Source organism: Tachysurus vachellii, chromosome 22 (assembly GCF_030014155.1).
Source record: "Tachysurus vachellii isolate PV-2020 chromosome 22, HZAU_Pvac_v1, whole genome shotgun sequence".
NCBI lineage: Eukaryota > Metazoa > Chordata > Actinopteri > Siluriformes > Bagridae > Tachysurus > Tachysurus vachellii.
Window position 1 is genome coordinate 5128624 of NC_083481.1, and position 27420 is coordinate 5156043.

General features: G+C 41.1%; 1 protein-coding gene across 1 annotated transcript; it reads left to right on the forward strand.

Annotated features, from left to right (window-relative positions):
- Window positions 1-897: 897 nt before the first annotated feature.
- dennd6aa (DENN/MADD domain containing 6Aa) lies at window positions 898-26960 on the forward strand. The gene is made up of 20 exons (XM_060858632.1): window positions 898-1261; window positions 4799-4837; window positions 5670-5712; window positions 11532-11644; window positions 11789-11869; window positions 15596-15701; window positions 16975-17054; window positions 17148-17207; window positions 17290-17345; window positions 18969-19091; window positions 19258-19353; window positions 20519-20613; window positions 21875-21937; window positions 22030-22094; window positions 22172-22261; window positions 22512-22565; window positions 22938-23047; window positions 24386-24488; window positions 24583-24657; window positions 24801-26960. The coding sequence occupies exons 1-20, from the start codon at window positions 1046-1048 to the stop codon at window positions 24930-24932; spliced, it is 1800 nt and encodes a 599-aa protein (XP_060714615.1). The 5' UTR covers window positions 898-1045; the 3' UTR covers window positions 24933-26960.
- Window positions 26961-27420: the final 460 nt, after the last annotated feature.

Sequence of the window (27420 nt, forward strand, 5' to 3'; positions counted from 1 at the left end):
ATTTGTCAGTACTTGTCAGGTACAGGAATTTGCTTAGGCATGTTTGAAACTGCACAAGATGATTGTGCCATCATATACACACACGAGTAATAACATTAGTAAAATTCTTACATTTGGCAATCATTCATCTGGTAGTTAAAGCGGCCTTTTTATTTGGATCAAAGTGTAACCTTTAATTTCACCATGTATGAAGTCTGGAGGAAAATTATGAACATGAAATCAGTATATAGCATCACAGACTTGGTTATTCATTCATTCATTCATTCATTTTCTACCGCTTATCCGAACTACCTCGGGTCACGGGGAGCCTGTGCCTATCTCAGGCGTCATTGGGCATCAAGGCAGGATCAGACTTGGTTAAAAAAATATAAATCCTATAACAATTTATTATAAAATATAAATTATATCACAATTTATATTTATATAACAATAGTATTTATTAAACAAAGCAAAATTTTGTATTATGTGCCCATTATTGTAGCGAGATGTGATTTTATAAACAGGCTAAAATGATCATTAAAAATCGATTCTCGATTAAAAATATCTATAAGAAATAAACAATAAATTTCTTCACGTGTACTTAAATTACAACTATTTAAAAAAACAACTACATTTAATCACGACAGGTCTCTTTAAGAAAAAGTAGGCGGAGCCAGAAAAAAAACTTCAATAATTTTAAGGGATTTATTGTTGTCAGTATTGTCTCTGAGCTATTACCAAATAAAACAATTTTTATACAATTGTATATACACCGGATACGTTGTTTATTTTTCGCTGCTCAGGAATAACCCGGAACTAAGAAAATATTAGATCTACATGCCATACACAATCACGTTTCCCGGAAGTGTATTGTATGAAGATTTGTGAATTTTCTGGGCAACTCAAAACGGTCCCTGGTATACGAGGCCCTCTACGTAAGAAGCGTAACCTGGGTCATGAATGTGGCTTTGTGTTTGCGGCGTAAACTCCGGTTTGTTTTAGGTAACTAACAGTCAGGAGTGACGGTAAGTAACCAAGCGAAGAATCACACTTTTGGTCCCCGAGTATGGCCTCGCAAGGGTCGGAGGACGTATCAGAGCAGACTGAAGAAGCCACGCAGGACGAGGAGGATTTGCGGATCTCTCCGGCGGAGGAGATGCCCGCTGACGGGCCCGGGGATGTGGAGCCGGAGCAGCTGCTGCTGCCGTGGGACCGCTTCTCCGCTTGGCTTCACTGCATCTGTGTAGTGGGCTTCGACCTGGAGCTCGGACAGGCCGTGGAGGTGATTTATATTGCTGTATATATGTATATATAGTCTGTGGCCTGTCAAGTTAGCTAGGGAGCTAACGACAGGTAATAATGACTGGATAGCTTAGCTTAGTTTAGCTTAGTTTAGCTTAGCGAGCTAATGCTTTCTTTGATGTGCCCGAGTTAAAGCCTTGACAGTAAACACTTTAAACTCGTTTTAACTAAACTGCTCCACCTTTTATTCTCTATTATAATCTTTACTCTCAACAAATGGGATTAATTAACCGCTAACTCTTTATTCGCACTGGTGTTGAGTTCTCTGTTTTGTGTGAAAGAGAAAGTGTTTAACGTCCATAAGCACCCTGACTTTTAGTGCTTTTTCTTCTCTGTCTGTCTTTTAATGTAATTCCAGTGTTGTCTGTGTGTGCGTCAGTCTGTGTCTGTCTCTGTCTGTCTGTCTGTCTGTGTGTGCGTCTGTCTGTCTGTCTGTCTGTGTGTGCGTCTGTCTGTCTGTCTGTCTGTCTGTGTGTGCGTCTGTCTGTCTGTCTGTGTGTGCGTCTGTCTGTGTCTGTCTCTGTCTGTCTGTCTGTCTGTCTGTGTGTGCGTCTGTCTGTCTGTCTGTCTGTGTGTGCGTCTGTCTGTCTGTCTGTGTGTGCGTCTGTCTGTGTGTCTGTCTGTGTGTCTGTCTGTGTGTCTGTGTGTGCGTCTGTCTGTCTGTCTGTGTGTGCGTGCGTCTGTCTGTCTGTCTGTCTGTGTGTGCGTCTGTCTGTCTGTGTGTGCGTCTGTCTGTCTGTGTGTGCGTCTGTCTGTCTGTGTGTGCGTCTGTCTGTCTGTGTGTGCGTCTGTCTGTCTGTGTGTGCGTCTGTCTGTCTGTGTGTGCGTCTGTCTGTCTGTGTGTGCGTCTGTCTGTCTGTGTGTGCGTCTGTCTGTCTGTGTGTGCGTCTGTCTGTGTGTGCGTCTGTCTGTCTGTGTGTGCGTCTGTCTGTTTGTCTGTGTGCGTCTGTCTGTCTGTCTGTGTGTGCGTCTGTCTGTCTCTGTCTGTGTGTGCGTCTGTCTGTCTGTCTGTCTGTGTGTGCGTCTGTCTGTCTGTCTGTCTGTGTGTGCGTCTGTCTGTCTGTCTGTCTGTCTGTGTGTGCGTCTGTCTGTCTGTCTGTCTGTCTGTGTGTGCGTCTGTCTGTCTGTGTGTTCGTCTGTCTGTCTGTCTGTGTGTGCGTCTGTCTGTCTGTCTGTGTGTGCGTCTGTCTGTCTGTCTGTCTGTGTGTGCGTCTGTCTGTCTGTGTGTGCGTCTGTCTGTCTGTGTCTGTCTGTCTGTCTGTGTGCGTCTGTCTGTCTGTCTGTGTGTGTCTGTCTGTCTGTCTGTGTGCGTCTGTCTGTCTGTCTGTGTGCGTCTGTCTGTCTGTCTGTGTGTGCGTCTGTCAGTCTGTCTGTCTGTGTGTGCGTCTGTCTGTCTGTCTGTCAGTCTCTGTGTGTGCGTCTGTCTGTGTGTGCGTCTGTCTGTCAGTCTGTCTGTGTGTGCGTCTCTGTGTGCGTCTGTCTGTCAGTCTGTCTGTGTGTGCGTCTGTCTGTGTGTGCGTCTGTCTGTCAGTCTGTCTGTGTGTGCGTCTGTCTGTCTGTCTGTCTGTGTGTCTGTCTGTGTGTGCGTCTGTCTGTCTGTCTGTGTGTGCGTCTGTCTGTCTGTCTGTGTGTGCGTCTGTCTGTCTGTCTGTGTGTGCGTCTGTCTGTCTGTGTGTGCGTCTGTCTGTCTGTCTGTGTGTGCGTCTGTCTGTCTGTCTGTCTGCGTGCGCGTCTGTCTGCGTGCGCGTCTGTCTGCGTGCGCGTCTGTCTGTGTTTGTCTGTCTGTCTGTCTAGCTCAGTTTCTGTGGCTCTCTTTCTGTCTTTCCAAGGGTTTGTCTTTTTGATCAGTCCATCAGTTTACAAGTTTGTCATTCTTTGAACCTATCTCTTTTTTTAGATGACCTTTGACTCTCATTCTGTCTATTTGTCTTTCTTTTTGCTTATATGGTTGTCTGTCTTTCTGTTTATCTTTGTGTCAGTCTTTGTGATTATAATTTTGACTTTTTTTTTTTTTATCTATCTCTGTCTTTGCTTTCTGTCTCTCTCTCTCTTGTTCTCTCTCGGTTTCTCTCTCTCTCGTCCTCTCTCTCGTCCTCTCTCTCGTCCTCTCTCTCGTTCTCTCTCACTCTCGTTCTCTCTCACTCTCGTTCTCTCTCACTCTCGTTCTCTCTCACTCTCGTTCTCTCTCACTCTCGTTCTCTCTCACTCTCGTTCTCTCTCACTCTCGTTCTCTCTCACTCTCGTTCTCTCTCACTCTCTCGTTCTCTCTCACTCTCTCGTTCTCTCTCACTCATTCTCTCTCTCTCTGTCTCTCTCTTTCTCTTGCTCTCTCGTTCTCTCTCTGTCTCTCTCTCTCTCTCTCTCTCTCTCTCTCTCTCTCTCTTTCTCTTTCTCTACCCATCTCCATGTCAGTGTGTTTAGGTCAGCATTAATCTGAGTGTTTTCCCTCTAACCCACTGCACTAACTCTTCGTCGCTTGGCTGAAGGAGGTTTGATGAGTAGACGGTAAACTACTAAACTCAGCTGAACACAAGGCGAAAGTTTGTGTAGATCCCAGTTAAATTACAGACACAGGACTCGGCGCTGCCGCCTTGTCTAGTTCGTATCATGACAGATGGCTGGCTGTGAATGTTCTCACTCCTTTAGGGTCCTTTTTTTTGCTTGATTTATAGATCCAACATTATTGGGAAAACATTTAAAAGTATATTACAATTATAATTATCAAGTTTTTATATACAGAGTTTCTCAGCAACATGTAATACTTTTTGGCATTTACAACAATTCACACTTATGTTATTTAGGATGTTTTTTAATACATTAAAGTTTAAAATAATTCTATTTTTCTTTTCTCTTTTTAATGTTTTCTTTCGTGTCTTTTTTCAGTGTGTTTAAATACAGTGACAGTCTCTTATATTGCTCGAACAATTCATGGTTCACAATTAACAACCAAGTACAAAATGTACACAATGTCATTGTGTAACATCTCTGTTTAATTCTGATGCCTTAATGTTTCCTAAAATGTACATTTAGGTTTTTTTTCTTATTCAGAGTGACTTACATTTTTATTTCTATTTATTTTATATTTAAAAGGTGTTGACTGGTTGTGATGACAAAAGGTGTTTCTCAGGCTGAGCTCGGTGTCATTAATATTTCACCTTTAGCACATGCCGGAGTTGTTGGTGTTCGTTATCACACTGTTCTCATGAGTCACTGTGTCACTGAGAGCGTCGTGTGGATCGTCACATGTTCCACAACACAGCATGAGAAACCTTTTATCACTCGCCATCTCAGGAAGCTAAATTCTAAGCATACTGTTATAATTGTATATGTAAAGGGATAAAAGGTGTGTTGTAGCTGCTGATCAGTTGGTGTGGTGTAAAAGTAGTACAACTTTCCCTCACATGCTGATCGTTTACCTAAAACAGCTCAGGATCTGGACAGGAGCAGAAATGGTGTCGTGCTCTGAATGATCTAGTCATTTGAGCTCATGAGTAATTTGTTGTCTTTTGTTTTGTAGGTTATTTACCCTCACCACTCCAAACTCACAGAGAAAGAGGTGGGAAAACTAACTTCCTTTCTTTCTTTCTTTCTTTCTTTCTTTAATTTCTTTCTTTCTTTCCTTTTTTGTTTTTTAACTTCTTTCTTTCTAACTAACGTTTCTTTTTCTTTTTTCTTTCTAACTGTCATGTTTCTTTCTTTCTTTCTTTTTTAATTTCTTTCTTTTTGTTTTTTAACTTCTTTCTTTCTAACTTCTTTTTTCTTTTTTCTTTGTCACGTTTTCTTTCTTTCTTTCTTTCTTTCTTTCTTTCTTTCTTTCTTTCTTTCTAACTTTCATGTTGTTCTTTCTTTCTTTCTTTTTTAATTTGTTTTTCTTTCTTTCTTTCTTTCTTTCTTTCTTTCTTTCTTTAATTTCTTTCTTTCTTTCCTTTTTTGTTTTTTAATTTCTTTCTTTCTTTCTTTTTCTTTTTTGTTTTTTAACTTCTTTCTTTCTAACTTTAACTTCTTTTTTCTTTTTTCTTTGTCAAGTTTTCTTTCTTTCTTTCTTTCTTTCTTTCTTTCTTTCTTTCTAACTTTCATGTTGTTCTTTCTTTCTTTTTGTTTTTTAACTTCTTTCTTTCTAACTTCTTTTTTTTCTTTTTTCTTTGTCACGTTTTCTTTCTTTCTTTCTTTCTTTCTAACTTTCATGTTGTTCTTTCTTTCTTTCTTTTTTAATGTGTTTTTCTTTCTTTCTTTCTTTCTTTCTTTCTTTCTTTCTTTCTTTCTCCTTGATCAGACTCATGACAATAGCCACTGATACAGCAATAAAACAATAATAAACAAACCTAAATATTGAGTCTATTGTATTTCTCTTGAATTTAAACCTTTAATAATTTCCTCCTTCATTTCAGAAAATGAGCATCTGCTACTTGTCATTTCCGGATTCGAACTCGGGTAAGCGAGTGATTTAGTGTGATTTTGTGTGATTTTACACGTCACGTCTGTCTCTGTGGTTTATGTTCTAGAGCAGTGTGTTCACAGGGCAGGTTACACTCACACACACACAGGGCAGGTTACACACACATACACACACAGGGCAGGTTACACACAAACACACACACAGAGCAGGTTACGCACACACATACACACACACACACAGGGCAGGTTACACACACACAGGGCAGGTTACACACACATACACAGGGCCGGTTACACACACACACACACACACACACACAGCAGGTTACACACACAGGGCAGGTTACACACACAGGGCAGGTTACACACACACACATACACAGGGCAGGTTACACACACAGGGCAGGTTACACACACACACAGACACACACACACAGGGCAGGTTACACACACACACAGACACACACACACAGGGCAGGTTACACAGACACACACACACACACAGGGCAGGTTACACACACACACAGACACACACACACACAGGGCAGGTTACACACACACACATACACAGGGCAGGTTACACACACAGGGCAGGTTACACACAGACACACACACACAGGGCAGGTTACACACACACACAGACACACACACAGGGCAGGTTACACACACACAGACACACACACACAGGGCAGGTTACACACACACATACACATACACACACACACACAGGGCAGGTTACACACACACAAAGGGCAGGTTACACACACACATACACAGGGCAGGTTACACACACACAGACACACACACACACGGCAGGTTACACACGCACAGGGCAAGTTTTACACACACACACACAGGGCAGGTTACACACACAGGGCAGGTTACACACACACACACACAGGGCAGGTTACACACACACACACACAGGGCAGGTTACACACACACACAGGGCAGGTTACACACACTCGACTCTAATTACCTTTATCACATATCTGGATTGGCCGATATAGTAATGAAGGCCACGTACACACACACATACACAGGCTCAGGACATAAAGGTTAAGATTCCATCCGTCTAATCTACTTCTCCTCCACTGAGCTGCTGATTCGTCATTCAGTATTGACTGCAGATCAGACAGACAGTTCAGAGTGTCTACAGTGTGTCCTTAAGGCTAATCGTAATGTAACACATTGTGATGAATCATCAGAATATTTAGATTACTTCACGTCTCCAGGGTTGTTTGCAAACTTGTGTAGAAACCTGAGTGCTTATCTGCCTCACGATAAAAGCAGGTGTTACAGATTTTTATAAATTTATAATTATTCTCATTATTATAAATGTATTAACACAATAAATTATAAATTGGACAGAACTTTATTTCTTATCTTAATCGAGTTCATAATTAAAATGTGACACTTGAATAATGACCTGTTTTCATTTGTGTATAAATTTGCTCTTTTCTGAAAGTGGTATTATTGGAATGCTCCAGGATGTCAGTGTTTGCGCAGTAGGAGTGTGTTGCATAATGAGCATTATTAATAGAGTAAACACACACACACACTAGTGAGTGCATGCTGCTGACCGGAGGCTTATTATGGTAGTGCTTCTTGTCTCTGCAGTGTTGTATCGATTAGAGCTTCATCTTACTGAAATATGAACAATGAAGGCTCTCATGCATCACCTGCTCCTTCCACACATGCTTGGGGCAACGGCGCATGTGTGTGCATACTAGAGCATTTGTGTGTGTGCTGGTATGAGACTATATATTCTACACATAGACTATATATAGTAATATTTTCATAAAGAGAGAAATTATTTGTTCGAGGTTTGTTCATCGTGAGCACGTACAAGGAGTGATCGAAGAGAGAGCAAGGAGTGAGCGAGGGTAAGCAAGGAGAGAGCAAGGGTGAGCGAGCAAGGGTGAGCGAGGAGAGAGCAAGGGTGAGAGAGCAAGGGTGAGAGAGCAAGGGTGAGAGAGCAAGGGTGAGAGAGCAAGGGTGAGAGAGCAAGGGTGAGAGAGCAAGGGTGAGAGAGCAAGGGTGAGAGAGCAAGGGTGAGAGAGCAAGGGTGAGCGAGCAAGGGTGAGCGAGGAGAGAGCAAGGGTGAGAGAGCAAGGGTGAGAGAGCAAGGGTGAGAGAGCGAGGAGTGAGTGAGCGAGCGAGGAGTGAGTGAGCGAGCGAGGAGTGAGCGAGCGTGAAGGAGGGTGAGCGAGCGAGGAGCGATCCTGCGAGTGCATGAGTGTGAGAACGAGTGAGGTTTCCTCTTTTTCAATTTCAGCAGTTAATGGAACTGAAGTTGTGAGAGAGCGGAAATAAAAAGATCCTGTTGTACCACATCAGCTGTTTGATTGTTGTGAGGAATCATCCACTTTCTGGATTTCTGGGTTTTTCTGTTCAAGTTGGTGTGAGTTCCTCCTGAGCATTTCTGCACGATGATAGACTGAATTACTGATGATCTCTTTACACAGCAGAGCTCTTAACACAGTATAGACACACATGTCATGACTTGCCTCATGGCTCTACTCATGTTTGTCACTCGTGACTCAAAGAGGATTTTTAGGGTTTTTTCAGTCATTTCTGTCATCAAAAAGCTGCAAAAGCTTTGATGAATAATCTAATCAGTAAACAAATATTATTTATCCAAAAAAGTGTTAGTGCCAGTATTGTATCAAATAATTAAAGTGTCATGTGATTGAATGGCAGTATTTATGCTTGTGTTCCTGGAAGAACCTGAATTGTTTATGCAGAAAAGAGTCCATGAATTTCTGGAAAATTCCCAATCCGAGTTTGGTTCTATAAAACATTCCGGACTTGCTTTCTCATTTCAGTTGAAATCAAACCGCAGAACCAAAGTGTTTCAGGTTGATTGTTCTGTTTAACTCCTGAGTGTGATTCCTGCATCTCGTGCATACAAATGAAACACTGCGTGCTGCATCTGAACATATCATAAATCACAGAAGTGTTAAATTCGACGAGAAAAAGGAGCTTGAAGTTTGTGATCTCTGAAGATCCTGGATTGGAGATGGTTCTCTGGTACCGGAAGGAGCTGCTGAAGCCGTTAGCTCTGACTCTGCCGTTGTGTAGGTCAGGGAAACACTTAGCGTATATATGTACGGGGTAACTTTTAAATGACGAGAGGGACACGGAGTGCAGCTAGAAGGGAAGCAGTTATTCCCATGTGCTCAAGGCATCTTAGAGCAAAACCAGGAGGAATACCAAAAGTATAAGACTTTAGGATTATTCTAGTTTTCTGCTTCTGAAAAGGTTTGCTTAAGTAGGAAAGAATTTATATTGAATGAAAAAGCAAAAAAGGAAAGAACAAGGGAAAAAAAACAGCTGGAGTTTGTGCTGTGAATGAAGGCAATCTTTAGGATTGCTCAGATTTTACAATTGTGAATGTACTTTTTCTTTCACTCACTCTTGGGAAATGCATCATATCTGTCTCTCTGTCTATCCTTCCGTCCGTCTGTCTTTCTATGTATCTGTCTATCCTTCCATCCGTCTGTCTCTCTCTCTCCCTCCATTCGTCTGTCTGTCTATCTATCTATCCATCTATCTATCTATCTATCTTTACGTACCTCTGTTTTCCTATCTATCTTTCCGTCCGTCTGTCTGTCTCTCTCTCTCTCCATCCGTCCGCCTGTCTGTCTCTATCTATCTATCTATCTATCTATCTATCTATCTATCTTTACGTACCTCTGTTTTCCTATCTATCTTTCCGTCCGTCTGTCTGTCTCTCTCTCTCTCCATCCGTCCGCCTGTCTGTCTGTCTGTCTGTCTGTCTGTCTGTCTCTATCTATCTATCTATCTATCTATCTATCTATCTATCTATCTATCTATCTATCTTTACGTACCTCTGTTTTCCTATCTATCTTTCCGTCCGTCTGTCTGTCTCTCTCTCTCTCCATCCATCCGCCTGTCTGTCTGTCTGTCTCTATCTATCTATCTATCTATCTATCTATCTATCTATCTATCTATCTATCTATCTTTACGTACCTCTGTTTTCCTATCTATCTTTCCGTCCGTCTGTCTGTCTCTCTCTCTCTCCATCCGTCCGCCTGTCTGTCTGTCTGTCTGTCTGTCTCTATCTATCTATCTATCTATCTATCTATCTTTACGTACCTCTGTTTTCCTATCTATCTTTCCGTCCGTCTGTCTGTCTCTCTCTCTCTCCATCTTCCGTCCGTCTGTCTGTCTCTCTCTCTCTCCATCCGTCCGCCTGTCTGTCTCTATCTATCTATCTATCTATCTATCTTTACGTACCTCTGTTTTCCTATCTATCTTTCCGTCTGTCTGTCTCTCTCTCTCTCCATCCGTCCGCCTGTCTGTCTGTCTGTCTGTCTCTATCTATCTATCTATCTATCTATCTATCTATCTATCTATCTTTACGTACCTCTGTTTTCCTATCTATCTTTCCGTCCGTCTGTCTGTCTCTCTCTCTCTCTCCATCTGTCCGCCTGTCTGTCTGTCTCTATCTATCTATCTATCTATCTATCTATCTATCTATCTATCTATCTATCTATCTATTTCTTTCTTTCTTTCTTATAGGCCTTGTTGTTAGAGTTAACTTGGAAGGTGAGGTAGTCCATCCGTCACACCCTGTAAGACAACCGACTAACACACACACACACACACACACACACACACACAGTCCACTCTTTGACCTCTCCGAACAGAGGCTCACGCCCAAGCCCACAGCTCATAACCAGAATAAGCCTTTCTCCAGCATCTCCACCCACTAAACACAGTGCTGACGTAGCACCAGGTTCTTTTGTTTAACCTTCTCTGTCACAAAAACACATCCTGCTCCAGCTGATGCTCACTGATCATGTAGGAAGGGCAGGGAACTTGTTCAAGCTGCTCTGCTCTACAGTGCTGTCTGGAACGGCTTTAAGCTGACCTGGACTTCCCCAACACAGATTTATTGGTGCTGCGGAATAAAGGCTAGTGCATAAAATACACCAAATCAAACCGTATTCAGTCTTCTGTAAAATATTATTTTCATAATAATTAGATAGTTCATGCCAGAAGCATTAAAATAAGCATAAAATTTAATATTTCTTTGTAGTGATCCGCTTATAAGAAACGGAAAATCGAACAAAATATCTGTATGACTACAGAAACTCACTCTACTCCTTTTCATTCTTTTATTTTATTTATTAATATTAGAACGATATAAGCGATAGATTTATGTGAGTTGTTACAGACACATTTCAACACTCCCTAATTAATTGCATATCAAATACAGATATGCAGTTCGGACTAGCGGTTTTTCCCTTAACGGCTTTTTTTTTTTTTTTACAAATTCAAGCTTTAATTGTAGTGAATCTTTTAAACCCACAATAATGTCTGTTCTGCATAGAAGTCTTTTGGATGTAAGGTCAGTTGATTTGAGACTCGTGATGGCGGAAATAAATTCAGCGCATGGATCATTTCCTCGTATCTGACCCAATTATGTTACACGTTATATAGAACGTGCGCATAACAAATATATACGAGCATATTTACGTTAACGTCGTGCGTCATTCAGATATTATAAATGTAGAATTTCCTCAAAAACTCCAGGACTCCATTGTTGCTTGTTGCTATGACGATTAATGTGGATATTGGCACAAGAAGCCAGACAAGGTATCACATGACCTTAATAACTCTTGTTAAGTATATGATAAACATTAGAACCCATGCAGGATCTGTACTGTTTTGACTGTTCATCACAAATAACTGCAATCTTTCCTATTTCACACACCAAAAAAGATCTGGAAAAAAAAAGGAAAACTCTCTAAAGACGCCTGAAGAATCCCAGAGATTTCGGATGATTGGATGATGCTTTTGTCGTTTCCTCTTTCCGCTCACAGGCTGCTTAGGGGACACACAGTTTTGCTTCCGGTTCCGGCAGGCGGCGGGCAGAAAGTCGTCGCTCAGATGTTTTCTGGACCACTGCGACAGAGACGCGCCGGTTTGCCTCAAGGTTAGAAATCTTCGGAAGCAAGAAACGTTTCAGCCGAAATATAATTTTTTTTATTTATGCACCATATTTCATATGGTTTAGTGTTAATTATTTACAACACAAACAGTATAATAACAGAACGCAAATTTTTTTTTTGCCTTTTAGAAAGACCAGGGGCATTTCTACGGTTATGTTTACTTCAGGCAAGTTCGAGATAAAACACTGAAGAGGGGCTATTTTCAGAAGGTGAGCCGCAGACATTTACAGCACTGTTTGTATCTACTCTATATGACGCAGACGTTTAGTAAACATTTAAGTTTATATCCTTTTTTTTTTTTTTTTCATTTTCAGTTTTAATCTTTTCATTATTTTTAATGCTGAAATCCATAAAACAAGTTAGTTCATGTTATCGCTTGTGTTCTTGCAGCTGTTCACAACATAGCATCTCTCTCTTTCTCTCCTGATGTTAATAAGAGGAAAAGTCAGCTCGTCGGTCTAAAGACTCACACTGACACTGGACAATTCTTCCATAAAGGTTATGGATTTATGGAAATAAAGCAAAACTAAATTCATTCATTATGTAAACCTTATTGACAATTTAATAAAAATAAAACATTTTCTTAGTTTAATAATATTTTGAGCGAATGAATGAATCAAACTTTTCTAACCAATCCGATTCGAGAATTCCAAGTTGTTGTGTAAAGTGTGTGTATTACACGCTTTCATATAGCTGGTATAAATATGTAGATCAGAGAAGGCTTTTCTTTCTTATAGCTTCACACACACACGGCTAATCTAAATACACTCCACAACTAAAGTTTCATTTCCTGTAAACTGGATGTGAGCTAAAGTGATTTAAACCCTGTGAATCCCACGTGTCGCTTGTGTTCGACATTATAAGCTCATGCAGCTTACACGTCTTTAAACCTTGTATGTTGTTCGGGTCTGTGGGACCCATATTCATAAACATCAATAGTTTTGAAAAACTTTGCTTCTTTGTAAATTTGTTGATTTTTTTTTTTCCCCCACTCATAACTTGATTAAATTAGATTAATTATTTAATTATTAGGGGGGCACGGTGGCTTAGTGGTTAGCACGTTCACCTCACATCTCCAGGGTTGGGAGTTCGATTCCCGCCTCCACCTTGTGTGTGTGGAGTTTGCATGTTCTCCCCGTGCCTCGGGGGTTTCCTCCGGGTACTCCGGTTTCCTCCCCCGGTCCAAAGACATGCATGGTAGGTTGATTGGCATCTCTGGAAAATTGTCCGTAGTGTGTGATTGCGTGAGTGAATGAGTGTGTGTGTGTGTGTGCCCTGTGATGGGTTGGCACTCCGTCCAGGGTGTATCCTGCCTTGATGCCCGATGACGCCTGAGATAGGCACAGGCTCCCCGTGACCCGAGGTAGTTCGGATAAGCGGTAGAAAATGAATGAAAGGATTTAATTATTAATTATTAGAAAAATTATTTTCTTTATATTACATTTTATTAAAAAACAACCAAAAAAAGAGTAGCACTTTAATTAAAAAATGTGATGTAATAAAGGTAAAGGGCAAATATTAACCGTATATGCTGTTTATATTGCTTGTAATTGGGATGAAGTAAACATCTGTAGAGTATTTTAACATCAAATTTTTGATTGTGTTGAATTAAAAACCCTAAAATGCAGCGGGTCCAGCAGACCCACCAACACTGGCTGAGTAACAAATATACGAACATCATACAAGGGTTAAAATGCTCGATTCATTAGGCACCTAGCATTTGGCCTTTTTCTCCCCAGTGCTCTTACACCCAGTAAGCCGGCACGTTAAAATATGTTTGTTGACAGTTTTGCCCGTCAAACCCTTAAGAATCGAATTCTAGCTTGAATCCAAGATCCACAGTGCAATTCTCAGCATAGAGCAAAGTCTTAACATCTCACACAAGCAGAACCAGTTGCTGGGTCTCATCGCTGCCAGTCATATTAATTAAGACGACCCTGGGATAGGAGCGCTTGTAATCTACTGTTAAATAAAGTCCTTCACATCCTGAAAAGAGTAACACTGAGGCACGAGGGAGCACACGGTGTGGTGGAGTTTTTGATTCTGTTACTCCTATCAGTCGTACAAATCACTCTTTTGGTTTAATAGTAATTTGCTTCCACACTACGAGAGCTCAGAGACTTTGCAAGTGGATGTTATGTAACCTTGTAAACGTAGCGGTGGTGCACAGAGAAAGAAACTACAACTGCTGGGATTTTCCTGAAGGTTCTCAGAAGACATGAATTCGCTAGACTGCTTTATTACACAAATTATTCTGGACAAATGATGCACCTGTTGTTGTCCTGCAATAAATAGGAATTTTCAGCTAGTTTAGTTTTAGTTAGTGCCGTCTCTGTACTCAGTTCTCGCCAAATCGACGTGTTTTCTCATGTGACACTTTTGTGTAACTTCTTATCTGAGCTTCAGGCTCCTGAGTAGATTTGTTTACTCACAGTTCACAGGAGCTTACACTCGCTGAGATCTCGCTGCCTCCGTGTCAACCGTCCTTGCTCGCTTTTAAAGGCACCATTTAAACAAAGTAAACATGTTTTATCAGGTTACCCCACACCAGTGTCTCTGTCTGTTCATAATATTTACATATTTAAGGGCAAAATCACTTTTAAATGTTGACCGATTGCAAGTCTGTCAAATCACATGCTGCTAGATGATTTTTCCCCCTTGTGTATCTGTGTCTGTGTGTGTGTGTATCTGTGTCTGTGTGTGTGTGTGTGTATCTGTGTGTGTGTGTGTGTGTGTATCTGTGTGTGTGTGTATCTGTGTGTGTGTGTGTGTGTGTATCTGTGTGTGTGTGTGAGTATCTGTGTGTGTGTGTGAGTATCTGTGTGTGTGAGTATCTGTGTGTGTGTGTGAGTATCTGTGTGTGTGTGTGAGTATCTGTGTGTGTGTGTGAGTATCTGTGTGTGTGTGTGAGTATCTGTGTGTGTGTGTGAGTATCTGTGTGTGTGTGTGTGAGTATCTGTGTGTGTGTGTGTGAGTATCTGTGTGTGTGTGTGTGAGTATCTGTGTGTGTGTGTGTGTGAGTATCTGTGTGTGTGTGTGTGTGTGTATCTGTGTGTGTGTGTGTGTATCTGTGTGTGTGTGTGTGTATCTGTGTCTGTGTGTGTGTGTATCTGTGTGTGTGTATCTGTGTCTGTGTGTGTGTGTGTCTGTGTGTGTCTGTGTGTGTGTGTGTATCTGTGTCTGTGTGTGTGTGTGTCTGTGTGTGTGTGTGTGTATCTGTGTCTCTGTGTGTGTGTGTGTGTGTGTGTATCTGTGTGTGTGTGTATCTGTGTCTGTGTGTGTGTGTATCTGTGTCTGTGTGTGTGTGTATCTGTGTCTGTGTGTGTGTGTATCTGTGTCTGTGTGTGTGTGTATCTGTGTCTGTGTGTGTGTGTATCTGTGTCTGTGTGTGTGTGTGTGTATCTGTGTGTGTGTGTGTATCTGTGTCTGTGTGTGTGTGTATCTGTGTCTGTCTGTGTGTGTGTGTATCTGTGTCTGTGTGTGTGTGTGTGTCTGTCTGTGTGCGTGTGCCTGTCTGTGTGCGCGTGTCTGTGTGCCTGTCTGTGTGTGTGTGTGTGTGTCTGTGTGTGTGTGTGTGTGTGTGTGTGTGTGTGTGTGTCTGTGTGTGTGTGTGTGTCTGTGTGTGTGTGTGTATCTGTGTCTGTGTGTGTCTGTGTGCGCGTGCCTGTCTGTGTGCGCGTGCCTGTCTGTGTGCGTGTGCCTGTCTGTGTGCGTGTGTCTGTCTGTGTGCGCGTGTCTGTCTGTGTGCGCGTGTCTGTCTGTCTGTGTGTGCGTGTGTGTAAGTACTTAAAAAGACCCCCCACCAGAGTTTTTTTGTCTGATTGGTCATCTTCGATTGTTGCTAGTTTCTTACTTGTTAGCAAAGTGTAATTTCAGTTCAGTTATCAGAAATGTTTGTTCATTTATTTTTTTGTTGTACATTTTGTTTGTCTCAGTCTTTGGTTCTCATCAGCAAGCTTCCTTACGTCACCTTCTTCCACTCACTTCTGAAACTCATCGCCCCGGAATATTTTGAGAAACAGGAGCCGTGTTTAGAAGCCGGTGAGTAAATGTTGGAACGATTTGCCACTTACCTCAACAGGACACTCGGCCTTCCTACACATCATAAACCTGCTCAGAGTGAAAGGGAAAATTATATTAAATTATATTATATTATAATTTTATATTATATTAAAATTATATTAAAATGATTTCTAGACGTCAAACAGGTATCTAGGTATAAATATGGATTCATTAACTTCAGTTTTTTCTGATGATGTCACACGACACCTCTTTGTCCAAATATGCTGTAATTTAAAAAAAAAAAAAAAAAAAAAAAAAGCAAGTTCCTTCGAACATCTATGTAGTCTGTGTAATCCCAGAGATTTGCATTATTATATATTAATGTAATCTATGATTAAAGGCAGGGTCTCCATTGTTTGAAAGCCAATGTTGACATTTGAAATCACCAAAACAAACACGCCCCTAACCCAAATGGGTCCCACCCCTGTATCGATAGCTCCGCCCACACATACATACGTAACCCAGGCGACTAATGGAAAGAAATGTGTCTTTATCATAGCTGAAGGGAAGAACAATACGATTGCAGATAAACAAACAAGCAAAAATGACACACAAGTATAATCATGTAAAGGACAAAGGCATATATTAGTTCTGTGTAACAAAGCAAAACCAACGTTACTCACCTATCGAGAAGGAAAAAAGTGCCTCGGCGTCTTAAGTAAAGTCGGTCACATATTCACAGATTGGAGTTTCCCGAGTCAATAACTCCTGAGCTAAACACTGTTACTACACAAAACTCGGTTGTAGCTGCGTCTCTACATTACTACGATAGAAAAGAGGTGTTATTTGTGTAGTAACAGTGTTTAGCTCAGGAGTTATTGACTCAGGAAACTCCAATCTGTGAATATGTGACCAACTTCCTGCTCCTTCAGTTCTCTCCAGCGCTGGAAAGCTGATCCTATATTAACACGTCCTACTTCTTACCTTATCGTAAGCCTTTCTTCACTTTCTTTCTTTGTTTTTATCCTCCATGTCAATGTTAAAACCACTTTCTGCTAATGTCACACATGCGCACTGAACACTCTCTCCGCCCATATTGACAAGTCCCGCCCCTTTCAGCTCATTGGCCACACGTTTGTTTTGATTTTTGTTTAGTTTTCGGCCCGACTCAGTTTTCTGAAGCATTTCTCAAACAACAGAGACCCCACCTTTAAGTAAACGTCAGTTATCATCAAGAGGTTTAAGTAGAAATGTATTCTGCTCTCTTTTGCCTTTACTGTATATAAATATATCTTTATTTATGACTTTATAGCTTGCAATGACATTGACCGTTGGCCAACACCATATCCAGGCAAGATCTTATCTCTTCCGATCATGGGCATCGTCATGAAGGTAAGTGCATCGTTCACTTTTAGTTTAATCTCTGATGACTAATTGTTGTGCAGGAAGTCATTAACATGACAGCGTGTTGTTGTTTTTTTTCAGCTGCGTATACCGACATGTTATGACAAGCCAGGCACCTCGCAGCTTGTGCAGTCCGCTTCGGTAAGATGAAAAGTGCATGTCGTGATGTTAGACTCGCATGGAGTTCTGTGTGTGTTTAACTATCCACTGTTATCTTTTACAGAGCGACACTCTCGTGTCTGTTGTACTTCCTACTATCCATGAAGTGGATCTCTTCAGGTAAAGCCTCTATTTTACATGCATGGTTACACTGATATATGACTTGGGATGCATTAATGTGCCTTAGGATTTATAACGCTACACTATAAATGTGTATTAGATTGGATTTTTGCTATGGAAGTGCTGATGTGTTGTATTATGTTAACTGTTTTCACAGTAACAGTGATTTATGATCACAAATAAGGGTCAGTGAGAAATCGCTCATGCCGCCATCTGGTGCTAGTTGTTGAAAGTACAGGAAATGAGCTTTCTTTCCTTGACTGCGGTGTTTACACACTGCTTGTGTCTGGTTGCTGTGACACCTTCGGCTCGAGAGAGAGACAACAACTTGTTGTCTGTTAGTTATTCTGGGTAACCTGGAGGTTCTGTTTCTTATTAGCAGTTTTATAGGAAAATAAACTTGAACAATGTGTCAACACTTGTGTTTTTGTGCAACTCATTATAAAAATGTTGATGCCTTACAGTTAGACAACCCCAAGTGAACATGTGCAAGCCAGAAAAGCAAGATGGTAAAGGATTAAATTAAAACTGTCATGGAGGTCTGGGACCCAGTTTAACTCCTGCTCCGCATGCTCATAGTGTTCTGATGATGTCGTTCTACTGCATGTCAGTCAGATTGTCCTCGACAGAACAGGGCAAGTTAAAACCTCATTAGCAGTTAATACAGCAAAAGTCTGTACTAAAGATGTAACTTCATTCTGAAGGTTCCCTTTGAGTCTGTAGCTTTAGTCGTCTCCACCCATCATCTCTCATAATACACGGAAAACCTGCATCTAGTTTCTTCTCAGGATCGATTCCCAGGTGGTGGGAAATTCCCAGGAACTTCCCCTGGCTGCCTTCAAACACTGAAAACTGTCCACCAGTTTGCTTTATAAACGTCTTGTGCGTGAGCGAGTTTGAGAGTGCGTGAGCGAGTTTGAGAGTGCGTGAGCGAGTTTGAGAGTGCGTGAGCGAGTTTGAGAGTGCGTGAGCGAGTTTGAGAGTGCGTGAGCGAGTTTGAGAGTGCGTGAGCGAGTTTGAGAGTGCGTGAGCGAGTTCGAGAGCCGGAGCAGACAGACAGAGCGAGAGCCGGAGCAGGCAGACAGCGCGAGAGCCGGAGCAGGCAGACAGAGCGAGAGCCGGAGCAGGCAGACAGAGCGAGAGCCGGAGCAGGCAGACAGAGCGAGAGCCGGAGCAGGCAGACAGAGCGAGAGCCGGAGCAGGCAGACAGAGCGAGAGCCGGAGCAGGCAGACAGAGCGAGAGCCGGAGCAGGCAGACAGAGCGAGAGCCGGAGCAGGCAGACAGAGCGAGAGCCGGAGCAGGCAGACAGAGCGAGAGCCGGAGCAGGCAGACAGAGCGAGAGCCGGAGCAGGCAGACAGAGCGAGAGCCGGAGCAGGCAGACAGAGCGAGAGCCGGAGCAGGCAGACAGAGCGAGAGCCGGAGCAGGCAGACAGAGCGAGAGCCGGAGCAGGCAGACAGAGCGAGAGCCGGAGCAGGCAGACAGAGAGCTAAACAAGCCTAAAAGCCCAAAACTCAAGACAGAAGTGTAAAGGTTTTTTACTGCTTGACATTTGCTTTTAAAGAAATCTTGGTTGTGATGAATGCGTTTGATAACCATAATATTCCTCTGTTTGTGCTGCAGGTGTTTCTACCCTGTGTTCTTTCACATCCAGATGTTATGGGAGCTCGTGCTGCTCGGGGAAGCGCTGGTTGTGATGGCACCATCACCGGCAGAGTCGTCAGACACAGTGCTCGCTTTAGTCAGGTGAGTTTAAAAAAATACGGGTCATTTAATAATATGTGTCTTCATACTGAGTGAAGTCTTTTGTGTCTTTGATACAACATCAGATGTGTAGACGACACATAACAAGTGTAAAAGCTCTGTAGAACAAGTTCTATACTTTATACTTTCTTTTTTGTATTTTAAATAGCTGCATTGCACCGCTACGTTACTGCAGCGACTTCCGGCCATACTTCACCATCCACGACAGCGAGTTCAAGGAATACACGACTCGAACCCAGGCTCCGTAAGCTCCCTACCTCACAGCTTTCTCAAACCGTTAGATCTAAACTAAACGGCAGAGATGAATTAGACCTCGAATGGTTTTTAGACTCGATTCCTTTTATCTGGTGAAATTGACTTCGCTACAGCACGTCCTGTCCTTGCTCTCAAGATTGATTCATTTTGTCTGGAACATTTCTCCGCTAACAAAGACACTTTGTCACAGTGATAGTAAGCCGTGTAACTGATATCAGTGTTAACTGAGTCAGTGTAACAGTGATTTACAACGTCTCACTGAATACAGCCTGACATCCCGATCTCTCAGCATGGGATATTTTTATTCTTTGTTAATACGAATAGAAAGCTATAAAATTTCTTATATTTATTATATCCTTATTTTCAAACTTGACATCAGAGGCCATGAGTTTATTGCTCAATCTTTTGTTTAAAGGCAGGGTCTCCGATTTTTGAAAGCCAATGTTGACATTTGAAATCACCAAAACAAACACGCCCCTAACCCAAATGGGTCCCACCCCTGTATCGATAGCTCCGCCCACACATACATACGTAACCCAGGCGACTAATGGAAAGAAATGTGTCTTTATCATAGCTGAAGTGAAGAACAATACGATTGCAGATAAACAAACAAGCAAAAATGACACACAAGCATAATCATGTAAAGGACAAAGGCATATATTAGTTCTGTGTAACAAAGCAAAACCAACGTTACTCACCTATCGAGAAGGAAAAAAGCGCCTCGGCGTCTTAAGTAAAGTTGGTCACATATTCACAGATTGGAGTTTCCCGAGTTAATAACTCCTGAGCTAAACACTGTTACTACACAAAACTCGGTTGTAGCTGCGTCTCTACATTACTACGATAGAAAAGAGGTGTTATTTGTGTAGTAACAGTGTTTAGCTCAGGAGTTATTGACTCAGGAAACTCCAATCTGTGAATATGTGACCAACTTCCTGCTCCTTCAGTTCTCTCCAGCGCTGGAAAGCTGATCCTATATTAACACGTCCTACTTCTTACCTTATCGTAAGCCTTTCTTCACTTTCTTTCTTTTCTGAAGCATTTCTCAAAAATCGGAGACCCTACCTTTAAGTTTAGAACTGACAATAGAGACACTTTCACTCTGTACCTTCTACATAACATCTCATATTTGCACGGTGGTTTGTTTCCTTCAGGCCCTCTGTCATTCTGGGCGTAACAAATCCTTTCTTCGCCAAAACACTCCAGCACTGGCCTCACATCATCCGCATAGGAGACATGAAGCAAACAGGTAATTAATTCATGGTATAAGAACGATTTAATAAATCCCCCCGATCCTACTTTTCTTAGTTTTGACTGACATCCTTTAATACTAACATCCTCACGTTAACCAGACTCTGAGAGCTTCAGTGTTGTGTTAAATGGTACGTTAATATAAACAGTGTTCAGTGCGAGTTGTTTGTCAATATCGGGTACCAATCAAGCATTAGAGCTTGTAAGCGTGCACATAAACATGCCTTTACATATGCAGCATGTTCAGGTTTGTTTTCCACCTTGGTGTTATTCTTGAACTGAGTGAGAACAGCAATCACACTCGGGTGCAGATAAATCAAACCGAGCTGAGAGCTTCCGAGCGTGTTGGTCTGATTCCAAAAACAATACGGCCTCGAATAAACCCAAAGGCAGGAAGTTCATTCAGACACACTGTTTGTTTTGTGTTGAACCATTTTTATTGTACGCGAGCTGCTAAAATAACCCCTGGGGCACAAACCCAGCCAGAGAACTGGAGTGCAATAGAAATATGGAGTTTGACACAAGGAACACAAAAATAAATAGAAATACGTAAATAAGGGGGGGGACGTAAATAAGTTTATTTATAAAATAGAATTATCAGATGATGTATTGTTTTCTGTTGGGGTTGTTTTATGCACAATACACAAAGCTAGGCCAGTTTGTTTATTTATTTATTTATTTATTTTCGTTTTTTTGATTTATTAATTTAATTTTATTGGTATAGGGCTTAAAACAATGGACATCGTCTCCAAAAAAAGCTGTACAGAAACGTAAAAATATAGAATAATAAATGCAACATTTCTAATTCAAATTGTTTATGAGCAAGACTATTAGTGAACGTGAAATTAAGGACCAGAAAATTCTTAGTAATGTGGTTTAAGATGAAAGAGGTGACCCTAGTAAAGAGAGAAGTTTTTCATAAAGCATCTTAACCCTTAGAAGAGATCGTAAGGTCAATAAGTGTTGGTGTAGTGAGGAGGACTTTTAAGAGGTTTAAGAGTTTCTTTATCAGACGAGAAAATGGCTGAAAGGTGAAGAGGGAGAATAAATGTTTTGTGTACAATATTTAATAATGATAGTGAGTTAATGCACAGTATATACGGCTCAGATGCGTCATTTAAAGTCGATGTGAAAAACATTTTTTTTATTTGTATTTGCTTTTTTTTTCGTCTCTTATGTCAGTAATCCTTTAGAGCAGGACGTGTGTTTTTACTAGACTAGATCAGTAATCCATGTGTTTTCGAATTCCCTTCGATCAGAAATGGTCAAACAGATGAAAGTGAAGAAATTAAAGAATCTGAAAACTCTGGATTCCAAACCAGGTAAATACGTGAAGCGCACATTTTTTTCCTCAGAGATGAAACGTTTGTCGAAGCACTAATCATGAAATAAAGGTCTCGTGTTGTGTGACCAGGAGTGTACACCGCATACAAGCCTTTTCTGAACAAAGATGAAGACATCATTAAGCAGCTCCAGAAGGTCAGTGGATCTGAATTTGCTTCGTCCTGCACGACTTGTTCCAGCTGCTCGAATCTTGTTCTTTTTATTATTCTCAGGGAGTTCAGCAGAAACGTCCATCCGAGGCCCAGAACGCCATTTTGCGACGATATTTCTTGGAATTAACACAAAGCTTCATCATTCCGTTGGTGAGAGTGATTTTTTTTACCCCCGAGTCAGCGATCTGTTGGGTGTGTGAGACTGGTGATGGGTCACATGGATATGATTTGTGTTGCTGATTTCATTTAGTAGTTAAAGGGGCAGGTGCAAATTTCCCAATCATGAGAAACTTTATGAATACAAAAGTCTGATTAGTTCATAAAACTGGTGAAATTTAATAATATTTTTTTTTCTTTTTTTTTATGGAAAGACAAAATATTAAATATGTGCTTGTTGCAGGAGCGCTATGTGGCCAGCCTGATGCCTTTACAGAAAAGCATCTCTGCCTGGAAAGTAAGATTTATTGTCATTCTTTTTTTTTTTTTTTTAATTTATTTAGTTGTTTGTTTATTTATTTATTTATTTATTTATTGCCATCCATACACTGGGGTCTAGTTTTCTTTTTTCATTATTATTATTATTATTATTATTATTATTATTATTATTATTATTATTATTATTATTTTTCTTTTTTTGCCATTCATACAGTGTGGTCTAGTTTTTTTATTTTATTTTATTTTATTTTATTTTATTTTATTTATTTATTTATTTTTGCCACCCATACACTGGGGTCTAGGTTTTTTTTATTATTATTATTTATTTATTTATTTATTTATTTTTAATTTCCTTTCCTTCCTTCTTCATTTTGTTCTTCTCACCTCTCAGAGTCCTCCTCAGCTCAAGCCGTTTGTACAGGACGAGTTCATGAAGACTCTGGAAAAGGCCGGTCCTCAGCTCACGTCTCGCCTCAAAGGAGACTGGATTGGTCTTTACAGGTACTTCTTTACAGCACTTGTTTATTATATTTATTTAGTTTACTTACAAGCAGAACTGAATCTAACGAGTAAACGCAGATGAGAGGTTCAGAGCGTCGCTCTGTTAGTGCTTTTCCTCTGACCTGCAAATGCTCATTTTGTTGCTATGACAACTTGAATCATTTACACAACTACCATTAACCCCTATGGACAGTCCATTGACTGCCATTATAGCCACATCTTTTCATGGCCATGACATGTAACAGCCAGGCATTCTTGCTTGTTAATGGTTCCCTCAGCTGGGAAGAGGTCAAATTTGTCATTTTTACTGTTGACCTAAAGGTGGCGCCATTACCGCTTTACACACGGCTGTGCAACAAAAAAAAAACACTTATTTTCAGGCTTTTTACATTGAGTTCTGTGAAGGATATCGGCATATTATAGCGTGCGTGTGTGGGGTGTGTGTGTGTGTGCGCGTGTGTGTGTGTGTGTGAGATTAGGATTTCAAGCAGGATTTCTGTGCACAAGTGTGCGCACGTGCACACAAACACAGACTATAGTATAGTGTGTATTTTTATGCAAATTAGTTGACATTGCTAATTAATTTAGTAATTAAAAAGTAAATTTTTTTATTCATTGTTTTTTATATTTAGTAGTTTTGATTAGAACTGAAGTTGATTTAACAGATTTATGCAAAAACAAAATGTGAAAAATATGAATCTGATATAATTTTAGGGGGCACGGTGGCTTAGTGGTTTGCACGTTCGCCTCACACCTCCAGGGTTGGGGGTTCGATTCCCGCCTCCACCTTGTGTGTGTGGAGTTTGCATGTTCTCCCCGTGCCTCGGGGGTTTCCTCCGGGTACTCAGGTTTCCTCCCCCGGTCCAAAGACATGTATGGTAGGTTGATTGGCATCTCTGGAAAATTGTCCGTAGTGTGTGATTGCGTGAGTGAATGAGAGTGTGTGTGTGTGCCCTGTGATGGGTTGGCACTCCGTCCAGGGTGTATCCTGCCTTGATGCCCGATGACACCTGAGATAGGCACAGGCTCCCCGTGACCCGAGAAGTTCGGATAAGCGGTAGAAGATGAATGAGTGAATGATATAATTTTATATCCCATTAATTTAAGTGGGTGTTTTCAGCCACGGAGCAACACGTAAGGTTTAAAGTGTTTGTGATGTGTCCAGGAGGTTTAAAATGAAGTGCATTTTAAAGTGCATTATATCCATAAATCAGGGCTCATGTTCTCCGGCCACAGCCTGTGTCAGTGCTACAGTGAAACAAAGTAATGAAAGTGTGTAAATTATCGCAAACCATTCCTTTTTATTCTGGATCATTTTCTCCGTTATCTCCATGACAGGCAGTTCCTCAAGTCACCCAACTTTGACGGCTGGTTCAGAAACCGCAGGAAAGAGATGATGCAGAAGCTGGAGGCCCTGCATCTCGAGGCGCTTTGCGAAGAGGTTAGAACCGATCACAGTAAACAAGCTTTGCTGAAATATTCATAGAAAAAATGCTGAACGATTATCGCTGAGCTTGTGGACATCTTTGTTTAAGGACCTGCGACTACGAATTCAAAAACACACCGAAGTGGAGACGGTCGATCTCGTTCTCAAGCTGAAAGATAAACTGGTTTGTATTTTTATTTATTTATTTATTTATTTATTTTAAATCTGGATGCATTTTACACATTGACCTTAAAACAAAGCCGGCTTTGCTACTTCACTTTGCGACCGTGCTTCATTTTGTTTCCTTTGTTTCCTCTGTTTCCCCAGACGCAGGCTGAGCGAGAGCAGCTGCCGGTAAGAGCAGGAACACTGGCCAAACTTCAGTCCCACATTGACTCTATTATCCTCTCGCTTCCAGATGACCTGCAGGGAATCCTGCACAAACCAGCCACGCCCTGACCCTGAACACATACCACTGCACAAACAAGGACGAGGCGACTGAGCCAATCACCGTTTTGAGGAGTTTGGAGGGTTTAACACCAGAACTGCTCCACATAAGCTGCGAGCAAATTTCTTTCGCAGGTGCAGTTACTCCTAGAGATCTAATGAGAGCGAAGGGTTCGAGCTGCAGTGCAATGCTGGCATTGCTGGAGCCCTGGAAGAGGCAGCACCAGCCCAATGACATTCTCTGCTCTCTACGTGAAGAGAGGTGTTAGGAATGTGCTCATTCTTAATATTGATGACTTTTTGTCTCTCACTGTGTGAGACTGACCTTTTGGATTTCTTGTTTTTTAACATGACTGCCTGGACATTTACGGAGACGAACCCGAGTTAACCGTGTAATACAGCATACAGAGCGAATCTAGAGAGATGAATCTTGAAAACATTTAACGCAGTGTGGATTAGGTAAGTTTTAGATAACGGATTTAGGGTTTTTTCGTCCACCTCGTACATCTGAAAGCTTAGAATCCTGACCTTGTGTGATCAAATTATACCTGGTAGGTTTACGTGTAACGAAGAAACAGAGACACGGGTTTATTGAAGCTGATCATGATTTAATACATCGAGACGTTTCACACACAAGACCTTACATGCGTTTAGGACGTTAATGCGTCTACAGGAGTAAATCACCTACTCATCTGACACTCAGCATTACATCAGGAGGTGCTTAATTAATGCCTTTTTATAATGGATCAACAATTAAAACTTTAAGTATATAATGTCGGTCTAAAATCTCGTCTAAAGAAAAATCGTCGCTTTTTTTTTTTTTTTTAAATTAATTATAATTTAAAAAACAGTCATTGCCTAAGGTACAGGTTCCCATCCTCTGTCCTGAACAGTTTAAGCTCTAACCTACCTAAAATAATGATCTAAATAGCTTTCCTCTTAAGGAGAGTTGAGAGCATCACAGCACTAAAATCGTTCAGTTTAAACCGTTCTCTACGGACCGCTTGGGAAACTTCGGCCGAGGCAGACGACGTGTTTGCGAAAGGGCGCCCTCTGGTGGTTAGGTTAGTTTTAATATCATTATAATAACGTACTGCTGAGTCTTCTATACTGCTGTACTGTTTCATTCTGATCTCTTTGCTTTTTAATTTCTACTCTCACGACTTTTTGTTTCCCGTCTGTACATCAGACCAGTTGATTGCGAGTATTTCGAAGTATCTGACTAGAATTGCATGAAATCGAAGACATTAAAGCGCCTAAGGAGTCCTGCAGGAGTTCTTCTATCATGTGCCTTGAGATATGATGAGGAGCAAAATGTAGAAACGACCAAAGATACTGTTCTGTTCGGGGTGGTGTATTTTTATTTCTTTTCTTTTTTTTTTTTTCTTTTTTATTATTTATTTTTTAGCACAGAATCATCGACTGACATCTGAAGAAATATCGTCACTGTTTATGTCGCGTCACTTCTGAAGTGACAAAGCCGGTTGAAGAACGAGGTTTAGTTATTCAATAGCTCCGTGGACTGGATTTGCAGGCTTGGAGACTCGACGCTTAGCGGATATGACGGTTGGCTTTCGGGCTGAGACACAGCAGAACGCGCCGTACGCCTGAGCCGGTCGTTATTAGTTAGCGTAAAAGATGTCTGTTAGGCAACCACTTGTGTTTTATACATACAGAGGAGCTTATTTTAACATGCTTAAAGTTTTATATAAAAGTAAATTGATATTCTCTCGTGCATAACACACTTGTCGAACAGTATTTTGTAACACTGGTATTTTTGATCCTGATCATTTTTACAGTTAGTCAATACTTTAACGGTTACTTAATAATAAAGTCATAAAAGGGCGATGAACGACTCGGTGTATAGAGAAGCACAGACTTAACACGTGCTTGCACCAGGTTCCCTATTTTGGCATTAATAATTTTTTTTTCTCAGAGCCATAACCACTAATAATATTGCATACACTTTGTGTAACGTGAAGTTTACGCATTGCCTGTCTCCATGTTTTGTTTTTAACTGTAAATAAATATGCACAATCAGATGGTTTCAGGATTTCTTGACTCTGATCGGCCAGAATCAATGACCGGTAACTTGTTCAGTGTTCATCGTAAACAGATTAGAAGAATATGTCTGATTTAGTGAGGAGTTTGTTTAGTATTTAGTAATGAGTCTCCAGTTTCAGAACGATGTACCGGTCATAATAGTAAGATTATTAGCAGCGTCTTCAGTAGGACGAGTCCTTCGGATTATCAACCGTCAGCAGAAAAGAAAATCCGTCCGGATTTGCATAACCTTGTAAGTCTCCTCGTTTAGGTTTCCTCACCTTGGAATGATTTTTTTTTGTGTGTGTATATGTGTGAAAAACTAAAGCGCTTTGCAAACAAAGAAAACCCAGGGAGGCGGTGCAGTTTTACATGGCGTTTCCATGACGCTAGACAGGGATTTGTTAAGCAAATAGTCTAGCTTAAAGAGTCCATAAGAGAAAGAAAATCCTAAAAT